This window comes from Amia ocellicauda, chromosome 16, assembly GCF_036373705.1.
Source record: "Amia ocellicauda isolate fAmiCal2 chromosome 16, fAmiCal2.hap1, whole genome shotgun sequence".
In the NCBI taxonomy this organism is placed as follows: Eukaryota; Metazoa; Chordata; class Actinopteri; order Amiiformes; family Amiidae; genus Amia; species Amia ocellicauda.
The window spans coordinates 29,152,797-29,178,232 of NC_089865.1; the positions used below are offsets into that span (position 1 = coordinate 29,152,797).

At 42.7% G+C, this 25,436-nt stretch overlaps 1 protein-coding gene across 3 annotated transcripts in view; it reads right to left on the reverse strand.

Annotated features, from left to right (window-relative positions):
• Positions 1-50: 50 nt before the first annotated feature.
• kiaa2012 (KIAA2012 ortholog) overlaps positions 51-25,436 on the reverse strand; it is a 56,330-nt gene continuing 30,944 nt past the window's right edge. For all 3 annotated transcript variants that reach the window (XM_066688165.1, XM_066688163.1, XM_066688164.1), the window contains 11 exons: positions 22,044-22,126; positions 17,123-17,203; positions 16,513-16,576; positions 14,429-14,687; positions 10,496-10,667; positions 9,521-9,659; positions 7,850-8,223; positions 6,993-7,183; positions 5,113-5,285; positions 4,713-4,932; positions 51-1,045 (listed from right to left, as the gene is read on the reverse strand). In XM_066688165.1, the coding sequence (XP_066544262.1) occupies positions 874-1,045; positions 4,713-4,932; positions 5,113-5,285; positions 6,993-7,183; positions 7,850-8,223; positions 9,521-9,659; positions 10,496-10,667; positions 14,429-14,687; positions 16,513-16,576; positions 17,123-17,203; positions 22,044-22,126 (1,928 nt within the window). In that variant the 3' untranslated portion in view covers positions 51-873. The remainder of the gene's footprint in view (positions 1,046-4,712; positions 4,933-5,112; positions 5,286-6,992; positions 7,184-7,849; positions 8,224-9,520; positions 9,660-10,495; positions 10,668-14,428; positions 14,688-16,512; positions 16,577-17,122; positions 17,204-22,043; positions 22,127-25,436) is intronic.

Here is a 25,436-nt window from a genome sequence, read left to right on the forward strand (position 1 = left end):
AAGAAAGCAAGCATGTATGGAATTTATTTAATTAAAACAATTCAAAACCCTCATTATGATTTGACTTTATTCCTTAATCACAGATTATTAGGAATATATTAAAAGGAAATATGGATGATACTTATATACCGCTAAAGAAGAGCAGTGTTCTCTCTTCAATTGGATGACAATATCTTTTCTTTCCCTACCATTACATGATCAACTGTTCAGTTCTCTGTCTGTCGGGACACATAATTTTCATTAATCCATAAACCCACTTGTAATGGACATTAGGAAGTAAGTTTTTCAACCTGTAATGGGTTCACCATCTCTTGTTTTCTATAAAGAATGGTTAAAAAAGCCACATAATGCAGTTATTTTTGTGAACAGTTTTGCAAACTGTGAAAGCCTGTATTTACATGCAGGTAAATAAGTCCTGACTGAAGAGACACTGTCATGACTTTAAGGTTTCAATTAGTTTTGTTGTCAGTTTGAATACAAATTAATCTAAAACCAACATCATAAAGCATAAATGTCCACAACTGGAATTGTTCAATCAATACAGTATTAACCGAAGAGCTCTATAATTGTAATCCAGCAATTAACTATGCATGTCCTCCCATAAGGGAGTATGAGAGACAATATAATAAGCATCTCTGTCTGTGCCATTAATTGATGACCTGTTAGCAGTCATTCAGACAGGTTTAAGAGGAGTAGGGTATTAAATAAGTTCTGTGCACTCAGTGTCTTGGAAAAGATCCCAGTCTGACGCCAAGGACTGAGGTGTGAAAATCAGAAGCTAGGGTAAGACAGGAGTGGGAAATTAATTCACTGTGAAATTGTTGTGGAAAGACAAGTGTGAAGTGAGCAGCTGTACTCCAGCAATGCAGCGGCTTAGGCCTCCTCCGGCAGCTCCTCAGGGGCTCCTTGGAGGCCCAGCATTTCCAGCAGCTGGAAGTAGGAGTAGACCCAGGGCCGGGAGACGTCCTGCAACCTCTCCAGACCCCCTGCCTCCAGGAGCAGGCCCCGCCGAAACCGAAGCTGCTGCTCCAGTAGGTCCCTCTGCCTGGGAAACGGGAAGGAATACAAACCGTTATTCCACACAGATTCACACAGAAAGAAACGTTTAATACCGTAGGTTCGAGCGACACTGTGCAGCAGTGATGCCCATATCTAAAGATATCAAAAGTTCTACAGGCACTAGGATTGTATAAAGCCATCAAAGCACTCTGGTCTGATGCTATATTTCAGATTTTCCCTAAAGCACTAGGGGATGATATTCATAGAGTATTGATGAGCACAAGACTCGCTAATGTAGCATATGCAAATTTAATACCAATTTAATATTCAGAGGGTGAAAATCCTCACGCCTCTGCCACTGACGTGGTGAATGACTGTCAGACTCGGGGGAAGAGGAGACTTCCTTGCACCTAAACTCAGCGCCAGAAAATCCCTCTGGTCCCTCAGCTACTGACAGCATAGTGAACAAACATTCGGACTCGGGGGAAGAGCCCAAATCCACAAACAACTCGGGAGACGACGCACATGGTGAGTCCATGTACTGCTACTGTACCAGCATCACTCTCTGCCCCTGTACTTCCCTTTTTTTTGGGACTCTTCCTTTGGGGTGTTTTCCCTTTTTTTTTCTCCTCTCCATCTCCTCCCACCAACTGTTTTCCCTTTCATGGTCTCTAGTTACTTAACCTCTCTTCTTTTCTCTGGTTCTCCCCACTCCCGTGTCTTCCTGTCTCCTTTCACTCTATTACCCTTTTCTTGCCCGTCTCATGCGGTGCACTTACTGCCCCTGCGGACCAGATCTGAGAAGTGCTCTTTTCTCCTAAACTGTAATAAAATACCAATGCCATTATTTTGGTAATAATTCTGAGTTAGTTGCGTCGACTGTAGTTGTATGTGTGGAGTTAGGGGAGTTTTTATCTCAATCTGTATTGTCTGGGTCATCGAATGCACGTGTCTATTCGTGCCTTGACTGAGTGCAGTTTACACAGGATGGCAGCAGAACATACATAATTGGTGTCCTCTCTGTTTAATTAGTTAGTGCTGCATCTTGTGTTTGAGACATGCTAGCACTCTTGCCTGTGTATATCTAGTCACCACCTGTATGAAGACGCAGAACAGAGAAGCTTGTGAGTTGAATTCAGTATTTGGGGATAAGTCTAATAAATGCTTCAATTGGATTGTCTGTGTCTGCCTGTTGTTGATGGAGGTACTTGTGGCGATAACACATTTGTAGGCGACTTGGCTCCTATGGCCCATGGGCTCTGTAATCCATCGAGGGCCTAAAACCAAAGCTAGCTAACAATGGGGTTTGATAAAGTTGTGACTGTTTAAATAATCCCTCTAATTCTGAGTTTGAGTCAATGAGTGGAGTTGACTGGATTGATTGGAGTCAATAATAATGTCAAAATCACTGTTGGTTAACAACTGACACATTGCCACACTTGCTTGGTTACAACTGATGAAGAAACATGTCACTGTTTGCAAACACAAATCCATGACTTGCCTGTCATCTGTCAAACACTGGGTGAAGACAAACTGAAACCATTGCTGGCTCCCAAAATGAGGTTTGGGGCAACCTGGGCTACAGTCATGAAGTATTTTAAGTTTGTTCAGTGGGAATGTGAATGCCCTGCTTGGTAATGGGAAAATAACCAACCTGGGGACTGGTTATGGGGAGGGAATTGTTATGGTTATGGGGAATTTACATACATAGCAACAGGCCAAACTCCCAACATCTTGAATTCACCCTTGAACACAAGCAGGGAAACAATCTCTGTGACCACAAAGTAGTGAAGCCAGTAGATTGGAGTCTGTTTTGTTTTTTTGGTAACCTGCACTTTCAGCTCTATCTAGTGGTGGAAAGTTGTAACTCCTGGCTTCTCGTCCTCACAGACAACATGGGATGAATTTGATCTTTAGACTTGTTTATAATTGGTTTAATTGATTTCCCTCACGCTTGTTAAACAGTTGTAGTCGGTAATTGCAGACAGATAGAATTGGAAACGGCAATCTGATTGTGCAAGTGAAACTGACTCAAGAAAAGGACAGTTTCAATAAGGGCAGTGTGTGCACACCCCCCGTCTTACCTGATTTAAACCAACTGCAATCTTTACAGGTTACTCTAGAGTTCAGCCAACGAACTCTGAAAAGATGCCATTGATTAAAGTGTGTTTTAATTATCATTATTTACCAAACCAGTTGAATCACAAAACACTGTTCCAAATCCATGGCATTTCCACTACAAATGTATAGTCATATTTCTTTATATCCAACAACTGACACTGGATTTTTTTACTAATATATTTTTTTACTAAAAATATTTGTCTGGTTCTTGCAGTGTGTTTTCTTTTCAAATTAAGAAATGAAATTCAGCTGAAATTCAGATTTATTACAGCTCTCTACAGCAGAGGTTGCCAACTATAGTCCTCTGAGAGACATGTTTAATTTGAATACTGTAGTTCAACCTTAGTCATCAATTTATAATGTTCTGGAACAAATATAATGATCAATTTGCCAAAAGCATCAACAGCTGCTTGAATTGGTCCTGGGAGGTTGCAGTGTTTTCATATTCTCCTTTACCTATTAGTTGAACAATACATTGGCAACAGGAATTGGTCTTCATGAAAGTGTTTTAACACTTAACTGAGTGTTTCAGTTAAGATGAATTCTTAAATATGTATACCTGCCATTAATGCAAAGTATCTCCCCTGTGGATTAATCTGCTGTTTTTGGAAAGTAGAAAGGAATAAAGGTATCTTCACTGTTTTTCTTGCAGCCGTGGGTACACCAACTTAATGTTGTTAATGGAAACTATAATTAAAATCAAGGATTAAGAGAGTGATGCTAAAGCATGCTCGACGTGATAACAATTGCCATGGGGAAGACAAATTTGGCAAGTCCATAGTTTTTCTGCTATCCGGGAAGTTATGACATGACACAACTGAATGAACTGAGAGAGCTTAAATTAGACATCTACCATTATTTAAGTTTTGCATTTAAAATTTTACATTACAGTTTTTTAAATTATAGACTCAATCAGAAATAGTGTTATGTATCTTAATTATACACTATAACAACACATAAAGATGTATAAAAGTGTGATTTTAGAACTAGTGGGACCTTCGCCTTAATATCATATATACATTTCCTTAAATTGGTTATTGGTGTTTTTGTTCATTTAAAAAAAACAAAGAAACATACAATTTAGGGAATCCCAGATGAGGATTATTTTGTTTTACCTCAGTGGACAGGAACATTTTTGTAAAAGGCACTCATTTTGGTAGAAATTTCAAGTGACTGAGCCACTCGGGAGGCTCTAGTAAGGAATTTATTAACTCAAATTGTAAGCAACACCTGTAGAAAAAGTCTTATTCTCTCCTTGCAAGCATCCATCCCTTGAACACTCAGAGAAAACAGTAACAGTCCAGTTGACTGAACTGAAATAAGACAGCTGGTGTGTAACTTTTGGATTGCCATTTCGTACAACTACTGGAGTGGCAGCCCAGACAGAGAGACAGAGCGAGAGCGCGATTGCAATCGATTGATTGATCGATTGATTGATTGATTGATTGATTGATTTGTTTCAGGCAGTAGGGTAACAAACGCAGCGCTCCGCTCTCTGAGTGTGACAGATCGTGAGAGGAGCTCAGGCTCTGTTCAGCCGGACTGTTCCACTCGGCAGCATTAGGAGGGGTGTGTGAGTACGGGGGGCAAACCTGGAGAACAGCTGGGCCTGCTGCCGGGCTTCCTCCAGTGCTCGGAGGGTCTGCTCCTCGTTCAGCCTGCGCCGCTCCTCCTCCAGCCTCCGCCTGCTCTCCTCCTCCTCCCGGCGCCGGCGCAGGCACTCCATCCTCTCGCCCTCCTCCATTTCCTGCAGCCGGCGCCACTCCTCCACCCTGCGCTCCTCCTCCTCCTGCTCCCTGCGCTGGGCCTCGGCTGAGGGACAATATATCGAACAATATATTAAAAAGGATATAGACAAATGGTGGTGGGTGCATGCGGAGTGCCACCCCAGGGAGGGCAGCACTTTAGTGGGGGGCAGGGCTTCTCAAAGTAGCTTAACACACTGAATCAACAGGGTACTTAAGGGAACTGCTCCTGTATTTGGTGCCGTACCCGCTTTGAGGGCCTCCTCCTCCAGCCGGCGCTGGTGCAGCTGCTGCAGTCTGTGCCGGTGCTCCTCCTGTCTCCTCCGCTCCCTCTCTTTCTCCGCCTGCTCCCTCCGCCGGCGGCTCTGCTCCTCCGCCTCCTCTTGCGCTCTCTCCTCCTCTTCTCGCTGCTTCCTCAGTCTGGCGGACACAAACAGAAAGCAGCCCTGTTTTCGAAACATTGTATAGACAGCTGCTGTTTGCCAATATTTGATGACATAACCCAAACCCACCAGAGTTCAGCACTCCAGCCATCTGAATGCCAGGGAAATCTATATGTAATACCCTAGTTTAAGCCCCTATGACAAATGCCTCCATTTCCTGACTGTAAAACATCCATCACTTTTCAGTGGAATCTTCTGAGCTGAGGATGAGGCCTCCTCATTTCACCAACTGCCATTACTTGCATTCCCCAAACACTGTCCCACAATGGCATGTTTATTTTCCTTTCCTTTCTGTTATCAGTCACTTTAAACTGCACACACGTGTAATCTGACACATTAAAAGCGTGTGAATTGGAACGTGAGGGCAGACATGCATCAACACATCACCTCAGGATCTGGAGTTGAGGGGTATATCATTTTTCACTGTTTTGCACTAGCGTTCATGTGTAAATCAAAGTCATGGAAGTAGTATTTTTCTTGTTATCTGTCATGGCAACAAAGAGATGACTCTAAATCTCTCTATATACAAAAATGACTCAGAACTGAACAGCCACAAGATACAAATGTTTAGTGTTACAGTAGCTTCCTTTATGCCTCATTAACATTCCTGCTGTGAAGAAGAAGAAGAAAAAAAAAGAAGACAAAGCTGTTTCTAAGAGACAGTTTACAATGTACTGTACCCATAACATGAAACAAGTGTAGTTAATGTATACGCTGACAGAAAAGCCGAAAAAAAAAAATGAAGCAGAAAATGAATGGAACCACTTGCAAATTGTCCATAAACCCCCTTTTTCCTGTCTCTTCGGGTTCCAGTAGCATGTGTGGGATTAACATTGTGAAGTCTAAGTAATGTAACACAAGGCGCGGAGGAATGTGGGCCTCCAGACCTATTCTTTTAACTCTCTGGGAATTAGAGAGCAGTTTGTGCACATTAAGCTGGTGTTCTGTGTGACTGCAGAGGCAATGAAGTTGAACTTTTGGCCTCCTGTCTGACTGAGGAATGGCATTAAAACCTACTGCCACTAGAAGGCACTCCAGCCATATTGGAAACGTACCGCAGGGTGATTTTCAGCCCATTCCTGCCACATGCTGTCTGATTACCTTCCTGTGTGCAAATCACCCTGTATGGGCCTAGCCTGCCCCATTTCCCACAATGCAAGATGCAAGACCACTTATTTAACTTCCATTCGGTTTTCCCCTCGTTGTTTTGTGAAGGATTTAGACGTAATACTCTGGAACGCTTAAAAAAAGTAAAGAATTCAGGCATGGTCTTTTTTCTCAGCAGATACTTATATAGAACTGTCATAAAATGCATTATTTCCCATTATTTCTTACTGGTGTGCTGTTCTATAGTAGACCTCACTTCATGAAAACTAAATCGAGAAGACTTCCAAGCTCGTTCAACTCGTTTTAGAGGAAGACAGACTTGTGTAAGGTAATAACAAGTGAGCTAATGCCTTAAAAAACACTTGATATATAAGTTTGGGAAACGCAATGCTCAACTGGGAGTCGGGCCAAAACTCCACGTATTGAAACCAAACGTGCTCTTCCATCGCACCAAATCAGACTAAACAAACAGCTGTACTTTGCCTCATTTACACACACGAAGGGCATTTTGCAACTGTGACACTTGGGGACAGCGATCTTGGGTGAGGCTGGGAGAAGTTGAAACCCTGGGCTGTACCTGATTTCCTGTATTCGTGCTTCCTGCTCCTCCTCCAGCTCTCGCCTCATCCTCTCCTCCCTCTCCTCTCTCTCCTGTTGTCTCCTCCGCTCCTCATCTCGCTCGCGTCTCTTGCGCTCCACGTCCTGCCGCCGGCGCTCGGCCTGCTCGGCCCGGTGCTGCTCCCTGCGGCCGCTGCTCTGTCCGGTGCTCTTTGGGGGAGTTATTGGAGAGGTATCAGGTAACCCCATAGCTCTGACCAAACCAAAACCATTCACCAAATGGTTCCACCAAAGCTAACCATGATTGCTGACTGAAACGGAATCAATTCAAGACAATCTATTCTGTTTTTGCAGCTACAATCCTCAAATTATAAAGTGATATGTGATGAAGAATTGTACATTCAGACAATTTTGTCTCCTTTCCAACAGAATTCACTACAGTCTTTGTCTTTAACACAGTTCTGCTGGCAGGTTTTGCAATTTTTCTGTGGCTCTGGGTTTGGAGATAAAGTCAACATCATCGTGGGGTTTGTAATCCGAACCGCAGAACTTTATTAGGCCGATGTATTTTTATGGGAATTGTGAAAAAGACAAAACTGCCTGGAAGACGAAAACTGATTTACACAAACTGGTCTGTATTAAATAAATCTCCTTCTGGCGTTTTACAACTTCCTTGGATTCCAACATAAAGCTTTTTTGACTGTGTGGATGCAACTGGGAGAGATACGTTCCAAAAATCAACCAGCGCTCGGTACGGGGAACCCCACTTTTTTGGGGATCGGGTTTTAAATTAGAGTTCATCTCTGGCCATGGAGGGGGATACAGAAAGTAAAGCAAATTTCAGATTGAAAGGACTACAAATGAGCATCTACTCACAGCATAACTGTTAATTTCAGAGCCATCCAGAGACACAAAGTCTTTGCTTGCAGTGGCAGCGCCAGGAGGGAGAGACAGAGAGGAAGTGACTCCAGCCCGGGAGGAAGTAGCATCTTCGCACCGACGTAAAATAGAGGAGTCTCTCTCGCTGACCGTGCCCTCCTCCACTGAGTCCCTGTGCGTGTCAGAGCTCTGGGAGCTCAGCTCGTCTTTATCATCCTTCACGTCTCTTCCTCCGTCCTCCACTCCGTTCTCCGCACAACACTCGGGATCGGCTTCCACTGTGATTTCAGGTACAGTAGCTCGCGTCTTCGTTTTCAAAATGGCATCTGCATTCTCTGTTTTCTTGTTTGCATGGCTCTCCCGGGGTTTTCCTGAGAAGGCGAGACAAAAACAAAATAACTATAGAAAAGAAAGGGTCGGTGACATTGTTTAAATCGGAAAAAAACACTGATGTAGCTCTGAGGCTGAATATTGTCATACACAGACAGGTGTGTGTAGGCCAACCAGGCACTATCCGGCTAACACATTTCATGTTGGCAATGTTGTTTAAGGTTGTAGTTTGGTTGTATTTTGGTTTGAGATGTAGTGGAAATATATTACCCCATAGCACACAGTACAGGGATTTTTCTCTGATTGATGCACATTTATTCTGTGTATTTTCTTATTTGTGAATATTGCTGCTCTGGAATGTAGTTTTATGAATGTCATTTTATATTGCCATTTGACAATGTTTTGACAACATCCCCTACAGTCCACAAATTTGTGTTGCCACAACATTATATTGTTCAAGGTTCACTTTATTGCAATGTTACCACAACATTATTTGACTAGCTGGGTGGTCCTTGTTGCATGAAGCTACGCAGAATATAGCATCTCTCTCCAAATATGAGTTGACATTGTGCACAAACCCTAATTTTGCATCATTGCAAACAAACTGTTTGTTTCTAATATATCTGCATATGATTGATTTTGCATTGAGAATTATGGTTGGTTAAATAAATTGAACTGCCTGGTCTTAAAATGATTTTTGCCAATCATCTCATCCATCTATTTGTGTATATATTCATTAACTGTGTCATTTGCTGTGAAGGTCAGGTCTTTAGAGGCGATACTGAAGGTATTGGTATGCCAAAGCCAAACCAGAGGACTATTCCAATATGAACAAAGAAACATGAATGGGAAATTAAGAGTTGTTGTATTTAAGGCTGAAAAAGGCTGAGGCATTTCTACACACAAAAGAGTTGTGGGGGTCTGAAACTAACTCCCTCAATACGCAATAGGTCCTACCTGTTTGGGCTTCTTCAAGAAACACTTGGATTCCATTTTGAGATTGATTTAGCTATTGGAAACCAAACAGCCAAAAAGGCCTGCAATGTGGAGCTTTCTGTGGAGTCTTCATTAAAAAACTGTTGTTGATGTAGCAGGTAAATTAGTTGATGGTAAAATTGTTTGGCTTGGCTTAACAACCAGTTAAGTTTACTTCTGTTTGATTTTGATGCTCCATCTTCTTATATCCCAAGCTCCAGTGGCTTAATGTATAAGGCACTCTGCTAAGCCAGACACTGTGGGTTCGAGTCCCATCTACGGTGGCGTTTGACATGTGTTCACCCACTGCAAGTACCTTCATAGAACAGAGACTGTTCCTCCGTCACTTCGTCAAGTTCTTACCTACTACAAACTCTGCACGCCCCTGTCGCTCCTGAACTTTGACCTTCTTCTTGTTTAATGATGCTCCTGATTTGGATTCAGTGTCCTTTTTAGGCTTTTCTCTGCCTCCTTTTCCTTTTCCTCCTTTCTGAAAGGAAGACTAATGGAAACAAAATTTGCATCAAATTTTTTGGCATGTGAAGACTATATTTCTAAAATAATTATAAGCACATGCAAGCTGGAATTTTATTATAAAAATTGCTTGCATACGGTTGGTTGGTTCACAGTACATATGAAGCAGAGAAGAAGGGGCTTACACTGTGGTTACATTTTAGTTTCTTTTAGTTTAATTTGTTTGTGGACTTTAGTTATTATATTTCCTCCAATCTTATATAACCTTGGAATGGTTGCTTCATGTACAAACTGCACTTACAATATCAATTCACACCTTGACTATAAAGTTTGACATCCAGACAATAGTTTGAATGGGCAAAATACAGAATTATTTCTGTTTTAAACCTTGTATTTTGTATTGGCCCATCTCTGATTTCTGCTGAGTACAATATCTCTTCATACAACAGCATTTTCATTCTTCATTCATTTTATATAACAATAAAACTTTTTACTTCAAATCTGTTCCGCCTCCTCCCTGCATGGTGCACTTTACAGTTGCCCGCCAATTAATGAACCTTGCCATTTGAAGTTGCGAAATTGAAAGGTATAGTAGAGGACCATGCCTTCATTAAACACAGGGTGGCGTAGTCGGCTACTGGTCAATTGACAATAGCAGTGTCACGCCTTAAAAGCTGTGAAGCTGGGAGCTAGAGCTTCCTCAAGATGCATCTGTTAGATCACACCTGTAGACCACTGTGATCTTCTCTTATACCTTAATTTTAGGTTAATTTAGGTGTACGTTAATTACTTGTATTTTTTCCAGCAGACAAAGCCCCAGTCAGCCAGTTTGTAATTGGCTAAGGAGGTGCAGTGGTGACCTACCACAGTCTTCCCAGTGCTGAGATTGGCAGCCTGCTTAGAGAGCGCGCTTAACAGGTGTTCCTCCTCTTCCTCTTCCTCCTTCGTAGGCCCTTCCTCACACTCTCCTGTTGCCTTTTCTCCATTCAGCCTCGCTCCTTTACTCGTTTCTTCTTCGTTCTTCTGCTCGGCTCGGCTGCGGCAGAAATGTAAAAGAAACCAGTTCACAAGCAGGCCTGCTAGACTCAGACTAGGTGCTGTGTTGTTTTTCAGCAAAGGAACCATACTGTATGCATGGACAGTGTGAGTACCATTGTGTACATTCTTGTGGTGGGCCACATGTGGAGAGATTTGTTTTTCTCTCTGTGCCCCATAATAGGCGAATGGGGAAGTTCATGGAGGTCCTTGATACAGTGTGGGAGACTCCTTCGGGCACACAGAATGGGCAACAACACAGCGAGGGCTGGTGTAACAGAACACCAGGCTTTGTTGTGGAGGTTGTTTTGTTGGTCTCTTTCAAGCCTGAGCTGCTTATACGCTTTAATGAGAGCCAGGCAATGCAAGGGAGCACAAATGACAGTGCCACAATCAGATGGAGCTGAACTGAGGCCTTTTTATTGTTGTACGTCAGATGGGACGCACAGGAACACTTCGCTGAGAGCTTCAACAGAAGAGCATGAAGATATCAATCACATCTGCCTTTCAGGGGAGAACCCTCGACCCTGACCAATCAAGGCAGGCTGATTAAGGGAAGACAGAAATCCCAGGTGAACAAACTTGCCTTCTGCTATATAATGTCAGGAAGAATGGCAGAAGTCTTTTTTTTGGGGGGCGGTGGGGATACTGCATAATATTTCTTACACTAAACATCACAAAGGCAAGCAGGCAGACAAAGGAGACCAATTTCAAATCTCTGCTGAAATTAGAACTAGAGCCAGATACCGACATTAATTGAGTAAAGAGAGAACTGTGAAACATGAGCTGGGATCAAATGGAGTGGGGAAAGTTTGCTGGAAATGAGACAGATTGGGAGGGGGGGAAGAATGCGTACAGTAATTAGGCAGGATGGTAATTAGCTCTGGTCTTGAATGTAAGGCGCCAGGAGCTTTGAAGCTGACCTCTCCTGAGCCCTGAATACCCAGACCTGGAGCTACAGCACGGCTGGAGGAAGAGAGGACACTGGGTACAGACTACAGCCCAGGCAGATGTAGACAGCAGCCGTGCACAGATCAGGAAAGAGCCGTGTGTATTATAATGGATTTCCAGATGCTTTTCAGATTGCAGTGTTGGAGAAGACAAAAATAACTGTAGTAGTGTGGGGGGGTATGTCCAGCATTTCCAGGGCTCTCGGGCGGGGTTTCAGGAACACGGAGACACGGTTTGGTGCAAATAAGTGCTTTTATTATTAATAATTGACCTCAAAACCAAAATAGACATACAGAAACCTCAAATGAAAACCTAGCTCTTCATGAGCCAAAACTAAACCTGAAACAGATCCCTCACTAAACATATAACTAATTATAATGACAAACAAGACAAACCGCCAAGAATCCAGCCCAAAATCTGTAGCACAGTCAGTATATCCAAAAGCACAGTCCAGCACCGTAATCAATCCTTAGTCTTCTTTCTTGCTCATCTGTCTGTCTGTCCTCTCTCTCTCTCTCTCTCTCACTAGGCTCTCCTCCTGCCTCACCTCACCAGGAAGTCAGCCACTTCCTTCTTTATAGGGCTATCTGAGGAAGCACAGTGCAGTTTGAGGTGGATCCTCACTGCGTCCCCCTGCCCTCACAAAGGAAGCCAGGGGTGACCAAGAATGGCCACGCCACTGCCACGCCACTGCCACCCCCGCATCCCCCCACAGCACCAGTTGGGAGGCACAGAGGCCCAGCAACAAAGCCCATGGACCACAGGCAGGTGGGAAGGGTGCAGCGACAGGGAGGTGGGGCATGACGGAGGATGACCGCAGCGACGTCCGGGCCTGGCGGAGGAGCAGAGGAGGTGCCCTGCGGTGATGACACAACGTCAGAGGGCAGCATGGGAAGGTGGAGGAAGGATGCACGGCAGTCACAGCCGCTGGAGCAGAAACCAGACCTCCTCGCCAGGGACCAAGGGTGGAGAGACCCAGGGGATCAGCAGGGGAGCAAGGCAGAGGGAGCCCCAACAACAGTAACAAACCAAGGAGCAGGGTCGAAGGTCGGGATGTGGGGAAACACCCCCCTCAACAATTACCCAGGGTGCTCCTCCCTTCCAAGCATTGGGAGGCATGTCTCTTCCTCCCACTCCATGTCTGGCACTTCTGGCAATTCCTCTTCTTCCTCCTCATCCTCTGGGAGCAGCGCCGCTTCCTCCCACTCCAGCTCAGGTAGCAGCACTGCTCTTGATGCTTCTGGTCCTTCCTCTTCCTCTGCGTTCTGTAGGAGGAACATGTCTTCCTCCCAGTCGATCTCAAATAGGGGTTCCTGAAGCATCATCAGCTCTCAAAATTCAGGCTCTGAGGAGATCAGTGGCTCCTCCCTCTTCTCAGGGAGCTGTAGCACCCCTTTCCTCGTCAGCTGTAGGTGCGTTACAGTCTTCTCCTCCTTTTCTGACTTGGGGGCATCACTGGTGTTTCCAGGTCTGCCAGGACCTCAGGCTGGAACGACAGGTGTTCACTGGTTACGGCCAGGTAGGTTTATTCTTTTGTTGTTGTTCTTGTTGTTTTTTGAATTCTTGTATCCTTCAACCACTACCCCCGCCCGCATTCTCCACCAAGTTGTGGGGGTATGTTCAGCACTGCCGGGGCTCTCAGGTGGGGTTTAAGGAACACAGAGACGGGGTATGGTGCAAATAAGTGCTCGTATTATTAGCCGTGTGCTGTGCTTGAAACCAAAATAGACAAAAAGAAACTTCGAATGAAAACCTAGCTCTTTTCGAGCCTAAAATAACACGTGTATCAGATTGCTCGCTCAACATATAACTAATAATAATGAAAGACAAAACAAACCACGCAGCGTCACATAATATTGGAAAATCCTAAAGCAATATATATTTTTTAATTTGACTCTTATTAAATTTGACATTAAATAACCATTCTCCTCACAACTTTATTGAGCTGGGTTCTCCACAGTTAAATAAAATGGTGTGGAAAATGTGTCATGAATGTGGCACCTCTGTCTGATGCGGGACAGTGTGAACTGCAGGATGAGAAAAACACCTAAAAGCCTGGCTTTGTTTCTACTGGTATATTGAGGTACCTGGCATCTACTGGTATAAGGTAGAACTTGAGTATTAACTGTTGATTATTTCATAAAAGTGATGTCATGAAAGTTAAAAAAGTATTTCAAAACCCTTAACTCCAAATAAGTTGTCTGCATTTCTGCTTGTTTTTGGATGCTGTTGTTCATACGTCAATGCAAGTTTATGACGTGCAATCGAATGTTAGTTTATTTTAATATTATATACCATGGTATTTCATGTTGTGTTAGTTGCCACAATTATTAGAAAAGACAATGTAAAACATCCCTATCACTGTGTAGTATTCCAACATCTATAACAGAAAATAAGCAGTGACACATACAGTGCTGATGAGAGTTATTATGAGATTGGATTTCTCCTACAATCTTCAACTTGTTTATTAAAATGAAACAATTATATATGAGCACACTGACATCACACACGCTTCGGACTATCATATCCCTGGTTTTGAAAAACGTTCCAGAAAATCCTGCTGGAACAATCTGGGGGTAATGCTGGCAGGGGATCACAGCGCTGGGTTAACTTTCCTTTGCCATTGCCAGGTCGCATATCACGGAAAAAAACAGGCAATCCTTCAATTTACAGGAAAGGAAGAAACAATGGCTTTTTTTTTTTTTTTAAACCCCACCCGACCACCCCCTTACCATCTTTCATGTGCTGATTTGTCATTGTGATGCAGAGGTCCAAAAAGCCACTTTAAAGTGAATATAATCAGCCACTCACCCCCTGAGAGCTTCTAATCCAGCTGTGGCGCTGCCTTCCAGCTGTGCATGGCTGTAGGGTACTCCAGATGCTGACTGTCCTTTGCCGGTGGAGTGAGGAGGTGGGGGGTGACCGACCAAGACCCCAGACTCAAGGGGGCGAGCTGGGCCATTGTTGCCATGGGAAGAGCCTCCAGACTCCCCCTGAGGAGCACTGAGGAGAGGACCCCTCTTGCTCTCACTGCCCCCGTCTTCACCATGTCTCTGCCCCCTCAGAGGACCTGAAACACAGCGGCAGGAAAAAAGCATGAAACAGGGTCTCCAATGCAGTCAAGCTCAACAGACGCGGCACTGATTATGTTTCAGTGGTTTAGCAGAAGGGGTGCACAGCAATTCTTCGCTTCAGCTCGGCTTGTTTGGGGGATGTTTGTGAAGGGCTATGTATACGTTTTATGACTATATGACTCCATAGTCCATGCCTGCATTCGGCAAACCAGTAATAATGACCTGCCCATTCTTCCTGCCAGTGAATCAATCAACTGATCAGTGTTCTTGATTTGATTGAGCTCTTGCACATTCATATCATTTATAAATATTTACCAGGAGGTAAACGGTGACTTTAATGTGTAAATAACCACTACAGATATAAAAATACATAAATAAAGGGATTAACAATAGAAATGAATACTTTACAATATAAACATACCATAAGTATTTATTCATGATTATTATTATTGCTGTGCAGGGTGACTTTAGGCAACATTACTCAACTTTAATGAAGGTGTAATGCTTAATTCAAGCAAAAATGTAAAGGGTATAGTATAATAGTTTTCCTGGGAAAAGTACGGAACTCTTTTTATGGTTTTCTTTTGAGGAGAAACAGGCATAAGCCCGGGATAAGATGTTTCAGCAGAGTGGTCCTCGGTGAGTGGACCGCAGTCACCGCAATCACAGAGAACAACACATCGGTCAGTGTCATTTCATTCATTTATTTCTGAGTGGACTTCTATTTAGGGCCTAGACCAGATAAAAACTCAGATCTACCCACAAATTTCAAATTAGAAACTTGCCCCATACCTTACCGGACGTTTATTTAATGCTTAGAGGCCACTTTCTACTGCTGAGGAATAAAAATGCAGTTGGGTACAAGATTGTAAAGTGTGGTTCATGGGTAGGTCAAGGTTTTGATCTGGTCTAGGCCTGGGTATGAGAAATGACCCGTTTCCTCCAGCATAACGATTATACAAAGTGTTTAGCAAGCCAGTGGTTTATTTCAAGAGCTTAAAGTGAAATACTGAAGTAAAATCTACATACACACACTTTCTTGCTTGAACTTCGTCTGGTCTTCTTCGAGGCCACAGTGACTTTTGACGGCAGAAGATGTGCATGTATATATGGGTGTTTGCCTCTTTAAATGGAGCTACAAATCTCATAAAAATAGTGACAAGTAGCAGACCAAGAAAAACACTTGGCAAAGCCATTCACAAAGTGAGCCAAGACAATTGCCCTCGAGCGACTGGAAATGTCAATTCCTGCTTTACATGTCGCCTAGCAACTCTTTTCTAACATTAGTTTCTGTGGATTTATCTGGATAATGTGTATGTATGCACCCTATTTAATCTTGCTTGTTGTGGTATGTTATTTCTCCTAACATTATTCCTTACCATGATTATGAACTATAGGTTAAAAATAGTTTCTCAAGAAAGGCTTCTGACACATGCTTGGTCTTCAACAAGCGAAACAAAGTGACGACGTTCAAAAGATTAAAGAACAAAATCTGAAAAGCCTGTGGCAGCTTCTTAAAGGTTATTTCTCCAATAAACACTGCAATATTCTTCCCCTTCCACTACACACTTCCTGTCAGTCATCTTTCCAAATGCTTGGGAGAAACCTTTTGATTGAAATAGTCTGTTAGTATGACAAATGATACCGGCAGCAGAAAAAAGAAAGTTCCTAAAAAAAAGAAAATTCCAGATTCCAAGATTCTTTCAATTCCACTTATACTCTGGTGTGGGAAACAAAACAACTGCCCAGTTCCCCTTAATTGGAACAATGATGTTGATTATACACAGCTTTCACTGCTTACAATCCAGGCTGTCTCGTTACCTTTGATTGTTTCTTTCCCAGCAGCCCACTGACCACTCTCATTTTCTCCCCAGCTCTCTAGAAACTAGGCAGAGAAACGCACAGAAAACAATTAGAGTGCCTCAGGACTTATCCATTACAGCACAAATAATAATGGAATGTAAAAAATGTTAGTTTACAAGGTCATAATGGATTCTAGGGTTGTCTGTAGGAATAGAGCGAGAATTGTTCATGTTTTGAGTAGGTTTAGATTCACTTTAACACTTTCAAAATGTTTTTGCACCACATATCATCAACCTTAATGGGCCAGTCTGTCATGTATTGTGTTTACACATCAAGAATAATAACTTCACTTTGTTAATTCATATGTGGTAGCTTTAGAAGTTGCTCTGTTCTCTGTTCTCTGCAACTGAACAATCAGAAACTGATGCTTTAGACATCCCAGCCAAACATGTAATCAAAGTTCTTATCTTTAGTTATAGATCAAAGGAGGAGGGACTTCATTTCTTAAGAGCCAGAGTAAGAGTAAACTACAAGGGGAAATTATCAATTTGGTTCTGCTGGAGCTAAAACCAGATGATGCAAAGCTAGTTAGTAACTGCATCTGCTACAGAGTGAAGTAACTACTCACTAAATCTTTGTCAGGAGCAACATGGCCTGTCCTTTCTCCTGTTTTCTCCAGGCCTTCACCTCCCACCTTACCAGTCTCATTCTGCAGTCAAAAAGACAGAAAACAAAAACACAGATCGATATACAAAGTGATGATGAATGGTTTTACCTTTAAAAAAACCCATTACTACCAAGTGGATTTCTCTGCATTCTAAAGTGATGTGCTCTAAACTGGTCACACCCCAGATATATGTATTACTGATTAGAAGATATTAAAATGGCATATGTCACTTTATTTCCAGTAAACATTGTACAGTACAATACAGAATCAACCTCCTAATGAGGTGACCATTGGTTGCATTTCTCCTAGTGTTTCACCTGTACAGAGAGCATTAATTACTTAATGGACAACTTAATGGTTGCTGTGGCCTGGCATTGAGAGCTTCACCGCCTGGGTCCAGATTGGCACTTGTGAGAAATACTGTTTGTCTATTATTACACACAGTGTTAGTGAAGGTCAGCAATACAAGACCAAGCTAACATGTTGTAGAAAATTAAACTACCCCTTTGCCTGCATTGCTGTGCACTGAAGACATGACATGTTTGCATTTTGTTTTTAGTACAAAAATAATTCATAGTCAGAGCTTTGTTTTGGTGAATTCCTTAAATAGTATCCTAACAAAAGGAGTTTGTCAGCCTAGACTTGGAATGGTCTTGAACTACGGCTAGGGTAACAGTGCATCCTGCTAAGGGAGAAAATATGCATCTTAGTATTTAGACTCGATGCCGCCATGGATTTCCCACAAGGAAAATGTCATAAATTATACGCAAAGCAAAAGATATAGATTGCGAAATGCCTCCACTTCAAGTCCAGGATGAAGCCGAAAAAGGTGACTTTTTAATGTTTGTACTGTGTCTCGACAATGAATCCAGCAAAATAAAACTCTAAAAAGTACAGCTTTCCAAATCGTGTCCATCCCGTTTGTTTCCTGAGTGGAACGGCAATGTGAAAAGAGCCAAGAGGCCTTGAAAACACATGGTCAAACAGATCAATGTGTATATTTTTTGCTTTTCCTGAGGTTATGTTGGAAGTATGACTGCGACAAATTTCGGTTTTCAATTATAAAGTGGTGCAACAGGAGAATATGAATAGTGTAAGTGAAACATAATATTAAATGCAATTTTGTTATTTAAAAATTGTACAACAAGGACAGCTGGTGTAGGGCATCGTGATGGATGAGCCACAGCCCTGCAGAGTTTATAGAGATCGTCAAATCCTCAACAGAAACAGTTGTAAATCTGACCACGAGAAGTAGGTTATACGACACAGTTAAGGGCTTAGATAGGACAAAAACCAGAAGACCTGTTCTGAAGTTGCTCTCCAAGACCAGGACTGGACAGTGCAGTGTCACAGACACACGCAGAGATGAATAGAGGTTGTTAACAAGCTTCAAAATGACATCAGGCAGTAAAATGAAAACTTCCCAAACAGAAATAATAAATCCAGAACACAGAGCAGAGCACTCCAGTTCTGCACGGCCTTTTGATCCTGAGGATTTATGTCCATCTGAGCACATGACTACACCAATGACATACTTATTGGCTTCACTGGACCAATATAATTGCTTAAGGTGTTGGTCCTGTAAATAGATCTCTACAAACAGCTGGATTGCAGCTCCTGCAGGACTGGGAACAGGTTGCCCTCTCATAAATTGTATTTTAAGTCACGCAAGCAGCTAGAATCCCTTGTGGAACAAACATATATTCTCAACATATTGTAGAAATGTATGAACCTTATATTAATCATATGACAAAATGTCCCCTTTCTTCCTTTATAATAAACATTTTAGAATATATTTTAGTCTATAACCTATAAATGTATATTATACAGATCTGGAAAAAATTAAGTTCAGAAATCAATGTTTCTTATTTTTTTCCAGTATATTTAAATATAAATTAAGCTCAGCATATATTTTGAACATATAAAATAACAAATATGAATTATACACTATATTAACTACACTCACCTAAAGGATTATTAGGAACACCTGTTCAATTTCTCATGAATGCAATTATCTAACCAACCAATCACATGGCAGTTGCTTCAATGCATTTAGGGGTGTGGTCCTGGTCAAGACAATCTCCTGAACTCCAAACTGAATGTCTGAATGGGAAAGAAAGGTGATTTAAGCAAATTTGAGCGTGGCATGGTTGTTGGTGCCAGACGGGCCGGTCTGAGTATTTCACAATCTGCTCAGTTACTGGGATTTTCACGCACAACCATTTCTAGGGTTTACAAAGAATGGTGTGAAAAGGGAAAAACATCCAGTATGCGGCAGTCCTGTGGGCGAAAATGCCTTGTTGATGCTAGAGGTCAGAGGAGAATGGGCTGACTGATTCAAGCTGATAGAAGAGCAACTTTGACTGAAATAACCACTCGTTACAACCGAGGTATGCAGCAAAGCATTTGTGAAGCCACAACACGTACAACCTTGAGGCGGATGGGCTACAACAGCAGAAGACCCCACCGGGTACCACTCATCTCCACTACAAATAGGAAAAAGAGGCTACAATTTGCACAAGCTCACCAAAATTGGACAGTTGAAGACTGGAAAAATGTTGCCTGGTCTGATGAGTCTCGATTTCTGTTGAGACATTCAGATGGTAGAGTCAGAATTTGGCGTAAACAGAATGAGAACATGGATCCATCATGCCTTGTTACCACTGTGCAGGCTGGTGGTGGTGGTGTAATGGTGTGGGGGATGTTTTCTTGGCACACTTTAGGCCCCTTAGTGCCAATTGGGCATCGTTTAAATGCCACGGCCTACCTGAGCATTGTTTCTGACCATGTCCATCCCTTTATGACCACCATGTACCCATCCTCTGATGGCTACTTCCAGCAGGATAATGCACCATGTCACAAAGGTCGAATCATTTCAAATTGGTTTCTTGAACATGACAATGAGTTCACTGTACTAAACTGGCCCCCACAGTCACCAGATCTCAACCCAATAGAGCATCTTTGGGATGTGGTGGAACGGGAGCTTCGTGCCCTGGATGTGCATCCCACAAATCTCCATCAACTGCAAGATGCTATCCTATCAATATGGGCCAACATTTCTAAAGAATGCTTTCAGCACCTTGTTGAATCAATGCCACGTAGAATTAAGGCAGTTCTGAAGGCGAAAGGGGGTCAAACACAGTATTAGTATGGTGTTCCTAATAATCCTTTAGGTGAGTGTATATACAAAAAGGGGGTAATCTAAGGATCATAGTACATTTCTAGTAATGTCTAATATATATACACAGTGAGGGAAAAAAGTATTTGATCCCCTGTTGATTTTGTACGTTTGGCCACTGACAAAGAAATAATCAGTCTATAATTTTAATGGTAGGTGTATTTTAACAGTGAGAGACAGAATAACAACAAAAAAATCCAGAAAAACGCATTTCAAAAAAGTTATAAATTGATTTGCATGTTAATGAGGGAAATAAGTATTTGATCCCCTATCAATCAGCAAGATTTCTGGCTCCCAGGTGTCTTTTATACAGGTAACGAGCTGAGATTAGGAGCACTCTCTTAAAGGGAGTTACCTGTATAAAAGACACCTGTCCACAGAAGCAATCAATCAATCAGATTCCAAACTCTCCACCATGGCCAAGAGCAAAGAGCTGTCCAAGGATGTCAGGGACAAGATTGTAGACCTACACAAGGCTGGAATGGGCTACAAGACCATCGCCAAGCAGCTTGGTGAGAAGGTGACAACAGTTGGTGCGATTATTCGCAAATGGAAGAAACACAAAATAACTGTCAGTCTCCCTCGGTCTGGGGCTCCATGCAAGATCTCACCTCGTGGAGTTTCAATGATCATGAGAACGGTGAGGAATCAGCCCAGAACTACACGGGAGGATCTTGTTAATGATCTCAAGGCAGCTGGGACCATAGTCACCAAGAAAACAATTGGTAACACACTACGCCGTGAAGGACTGAAATCCTGCAGCGTCCGCAAGGTCCCCCTGCTCAAGAAAGCACATGTACAGGCCCGTCTGAAGTTTGCCAATGAACATCTGAATGATTCAGAGGAGAACTGGGTGAAAGTGTTGTGATCAGATGAGACCAAAATCGAGCTCTTTGGCATCAACTCAACTCGCCGTGTTTGGAGGAGGAGGAATGACCCCAAGAACACCATCCCCACCGTCAAACATGGAGGTGGAAACATTATGCTTTGGGGGTGGTTTTCTGCTAAGGGGACAGGACAACTGCACTGCATCAAAGGGACAATGGACGGGACCATGTACCATCAAATCTTGGGTGAAAACCTCCTTCCCTCAGCCAGGGCATTGAAAATGGGTCGTGGATGGGTATTCCAGCATGACAATGACCCAAAACACACAGCCAAGGCAACAAAGGAGTGGCTCAAGAAGAAGCACATTAAGGTCCTGGAGTGGCCTAGCCAGTCTCCATACCTTAATCCCATAGAAAATCTGTGGAGGGAGCTGAAGGTTCGAGTTGCCAAACGTCAGCCTCGAAACCTTAATGACTTGGAGAGGATCTGCAAAGAGGAGTGGGACAAAATCCCTCCTGAGATGTGTGCAAACCTGGTGGCCAACTACAAGAAACGTCTGACCTCTGTGATTGCCAACAAGGGTTTTGCTACCAAGTACTAAGTCGAAGGGGTCAAATACTTATTTCCCTCATTAACATGCAAATCAATTTATAACTTTTTTGAAATGTGTTTTTCTGGATTTTTTTGTTGTTATTCTGTCTCTCACTGTTAAAATACACCAACCATTAAAATTATAGACTGACCATTTTTTTGTCAGTGGGCAAGTGTCATGACTGCAAAATGTGAAAACTGTGAGAGGTTCTGAATACTTCTGCTTGGGACTGTAGATGAGATATAGTTTTATACGTGAATATTAATAATCATACATTTACATACCATGTTACTTTGGTTCTGATATGCAGCTCCATTATGGACCAAGTTGGTGACATTTTCAGCACTCTCCCCCTCCCTGGACATCTCTGCAAGAGAAACAGATTCACATGATATGAGAGCGGACTACAAACAAGTAACCAGTTACTCTTCTTTAATGCCAGGGTGATCCATGGTTTGTTATACCCTGAACACTGCTCTCCTTTCTTGTAAGCTGTGGAAAGTTTTATGGAAAATATGCAGACTGGAAGCAAATTGTAAGCTGTTTCAGTTAATGGTGTAAATCCAGATTTCACAGTACATTTAGTTTGGAGCTTGTTCAGTGAGGAAACAAAGCTTATTGGAAAGATGGCAAATATGGGATCCAAATTCTTTTTCTAGTATTCTGGAACCTGCTAAATAGTGAGAGTAAATCACCACTTAACAGCAGTGCTTTGCTTATTGATTTTGAGTTCATCTAAACTGAACGTCTTTTAAATCGGGGATTATTAAAAATAAAATAAATACAAATAAATAAATGTTTTAGAAATGTTCTTGTCCAACAAGGCTTTCTTTCAGATGTGTACAAATATTAAGATTGACTCAAGTTAAACGGAGAGAGAGAGAAATACAGAATGAATAAAGAAACAGAAACCCCCAAAATTAAAAAAGAATGTTAATAAGAAATTGAGAAATTGAGAAAGGAAAGAAGGAGAATGAGAGAGAGAGAGAGAGGGGAAGAAAGTGTCCCTGCGCCTGTGGGTAATGTGTAAAACATATGTTCGCACCGCTGCCCATCTCTTCACGGCGAGATAATGACAGTGAGGTCCCTGATGACAGCCGGGGAATTCTAGCCGCTGTCCCGGACAGGTGATTAAGCACTCAGCCAGGCTGGCTCCGGCTGAAACCTGGCGCAGCGTCTTCCCTGTGATCCCTGTCACTGGGACCCCCAGCTGGCTCTGAGAAAGCCCCCCGCCTACGCTCCCAGGGAGAGGGGAGGACACCCCGTACGTGACATTTCTACAGTACAGAACCGGTCCGCCCTGCTCTCGGCGCATCTCGCTGTCTGACCTCTGCTCCGCGGGTCTTATTTAGCTAACCCTGCAGGCTTCAGCACAGACAGGGATCCTGCGTTCTATAATCGACCGTTAAGGAGCGCTTATTGCCTCCAGCCGTTTATTAGAGACCAGTACAGGTCAGTTTCACACTGTCAAAAGAGGAGAGATACAGCTTTGTGTGCAGCTCTTACTGGACACTACAGTGCCCACAGGTGCCCAGTACGATACAGGGCAAGCTCTCATTGAATATTCCCAGAATCCTCTCTGCATTTTTCTCTTGATAGATTTCTGGTGTTAGGGCACTTCCAAGTACTTTTTCATGTTTAATCCTCTAGATGCAGAAAGACACAATCTTGCTTCTCACAAAGTTATTGTGAACAAGGAATGGATCCCAACACCAGCACAGACTGCATCTCATCAACTGAACTTCTCCTGAAACTAATACCCTTTCACCGTAACTTGCCGTAGGTTTTGTAGGCCTCTTCCGTCCCGAGAGCTAATTTGGCGAGAACCAGACAAGAATGTTTAGCATTTCTTCTTGATTAAAACGTAGTCCCACGGATAATTAGCCAGTCTAGGCATAGTTGGAAGTTCATTTTCTCAATTACGTCAATAAATTCCAGCAGGGGCTGTAAATTACGCAGCAATTTGTGTTGACAAATACCATGGAAGGTGAAACATCAGTGATTTGCCATGAAAGGCACCTGATGTTTCTCTATTTTAAAATAATAAAGACACCAATGGAACACTAAGTTTGAGAAAGCAGTCTGTAGTCTATTTTTTTTTCTGACTTTATCAGAATGAACCTTTTCTCCCTCCTCTTGCAGAACAATGCCCTATACTCCCCCAGAAAAAAGATCAGAGGACTAGCAGCTGAAAACCTTTTTTCTTACCCCTAGCAAAACACACAAGCCTGATCCAATATGGAGTATCTGTGATGCAACTGACAACCATGACAACTGTCCTCTGGATTTCACATCTGCTGAAATTATACCCAAAGTTGCCTGAACTGCTGACCCTCTCAAATATTACCCTCGTGTGACAGATGTTTATTTCCCCCCCCCAAAAAAACGGACCAACCGTCAGTTATCACATCGGTATTCTGTCGCTTACACTGTTTTTACTACCTCTGTATTATTTCTTATGGGGAGGGGGTGCTAATCTATTTTCATTGCGTGTTCGGCTGACAGACTGAATCTGACCACAAACACTGTCTGGCCTGTTGTGAGCTGAATTGCCCCCTATCCCGAACACTAGGGACAGTTTATTTTTTAGGGAGTCTACGTCGTTCACATCTTTAATGGTTTCCAGAGTCCTTTGAAGTCCGTCTGAAAGAGAACCTCCTTGCTTTTAAGCTCTGGTTACCCTGAACAAGTTGTCCCCGGAGAACTGGGCAGCACTTTGTTTGAAATTCCACGGGATATGCATTTACCACTCGTGTGAAAGCCCACTTCCCTTCTCTTTATCTTCCCTGATTGCCCGGCCCAAGCCCTCTCGCTGCGCGCCATTTTATTGCACCAGAAAGGCTTCGAAAATGACTTTCTTCTAGGAAATTAGTACAGTGTGAAAACAGAAATGAAACTGGTGTGGAGCCGTTCAAAGCGCTTCCCTTCGCAGCAAGATCTCCAGCCCTCCTTCCCCCTTTTTCTTTCTCTTGTGATTAAAAGAAACATACTACACAATGTATAGCACTTAGTCATGATACATGAGCCGTTAAAAGCCCCTCCTCCCCCCCAGGAAACACTGTATAGTACGCAGCACTATATCCTGGGATGAATTGTAATTCAGGGTATGTTTCTGTGGTTCGATACGTAGGTAATGTCTTCCAGATGCAATGTAAAGACTTCCCTCTGCGTATAAGGATCATACTGCACTGCAATGTAGGTAGAGCAGCTTAATGGAGGCAGTTTCCTTTGCCAGCACAGCCATTGCCAAGTCATATTGTTACCTGATGTGTGTTCTGGCCACCAGAGGTCACCAGGTACTAGACTTGGCAAAGGAACCATTTGTATTAAAAATCCTCAAACCAGGCTTTCCAAATCTTATGTATTGTCAGTAGAACATGCTATATTGGCACATTTTTCACCTAATAACGTTATTTTCTCTGGCCTATACTATGTTTCTCTCTTAACTTGGTTCATTCTTTGTGTTTCTAGGCATGGTTTTATGTCACAGTTGACCATTCTTCTCTAAACTGTATCCGCTTTAATGACAGAGTGGATATCTGAATTCAAATGGCTGTACTGTACTGTACTGTAAAGGACCGATGGTGTTAATGAAGAAATATAGATGTAGATGCCAGAGCTGAAAGAGGAGACGCCCGTCCTTTTAATAGCGTGGCATGTTTCCGCTGCCGTCAGGC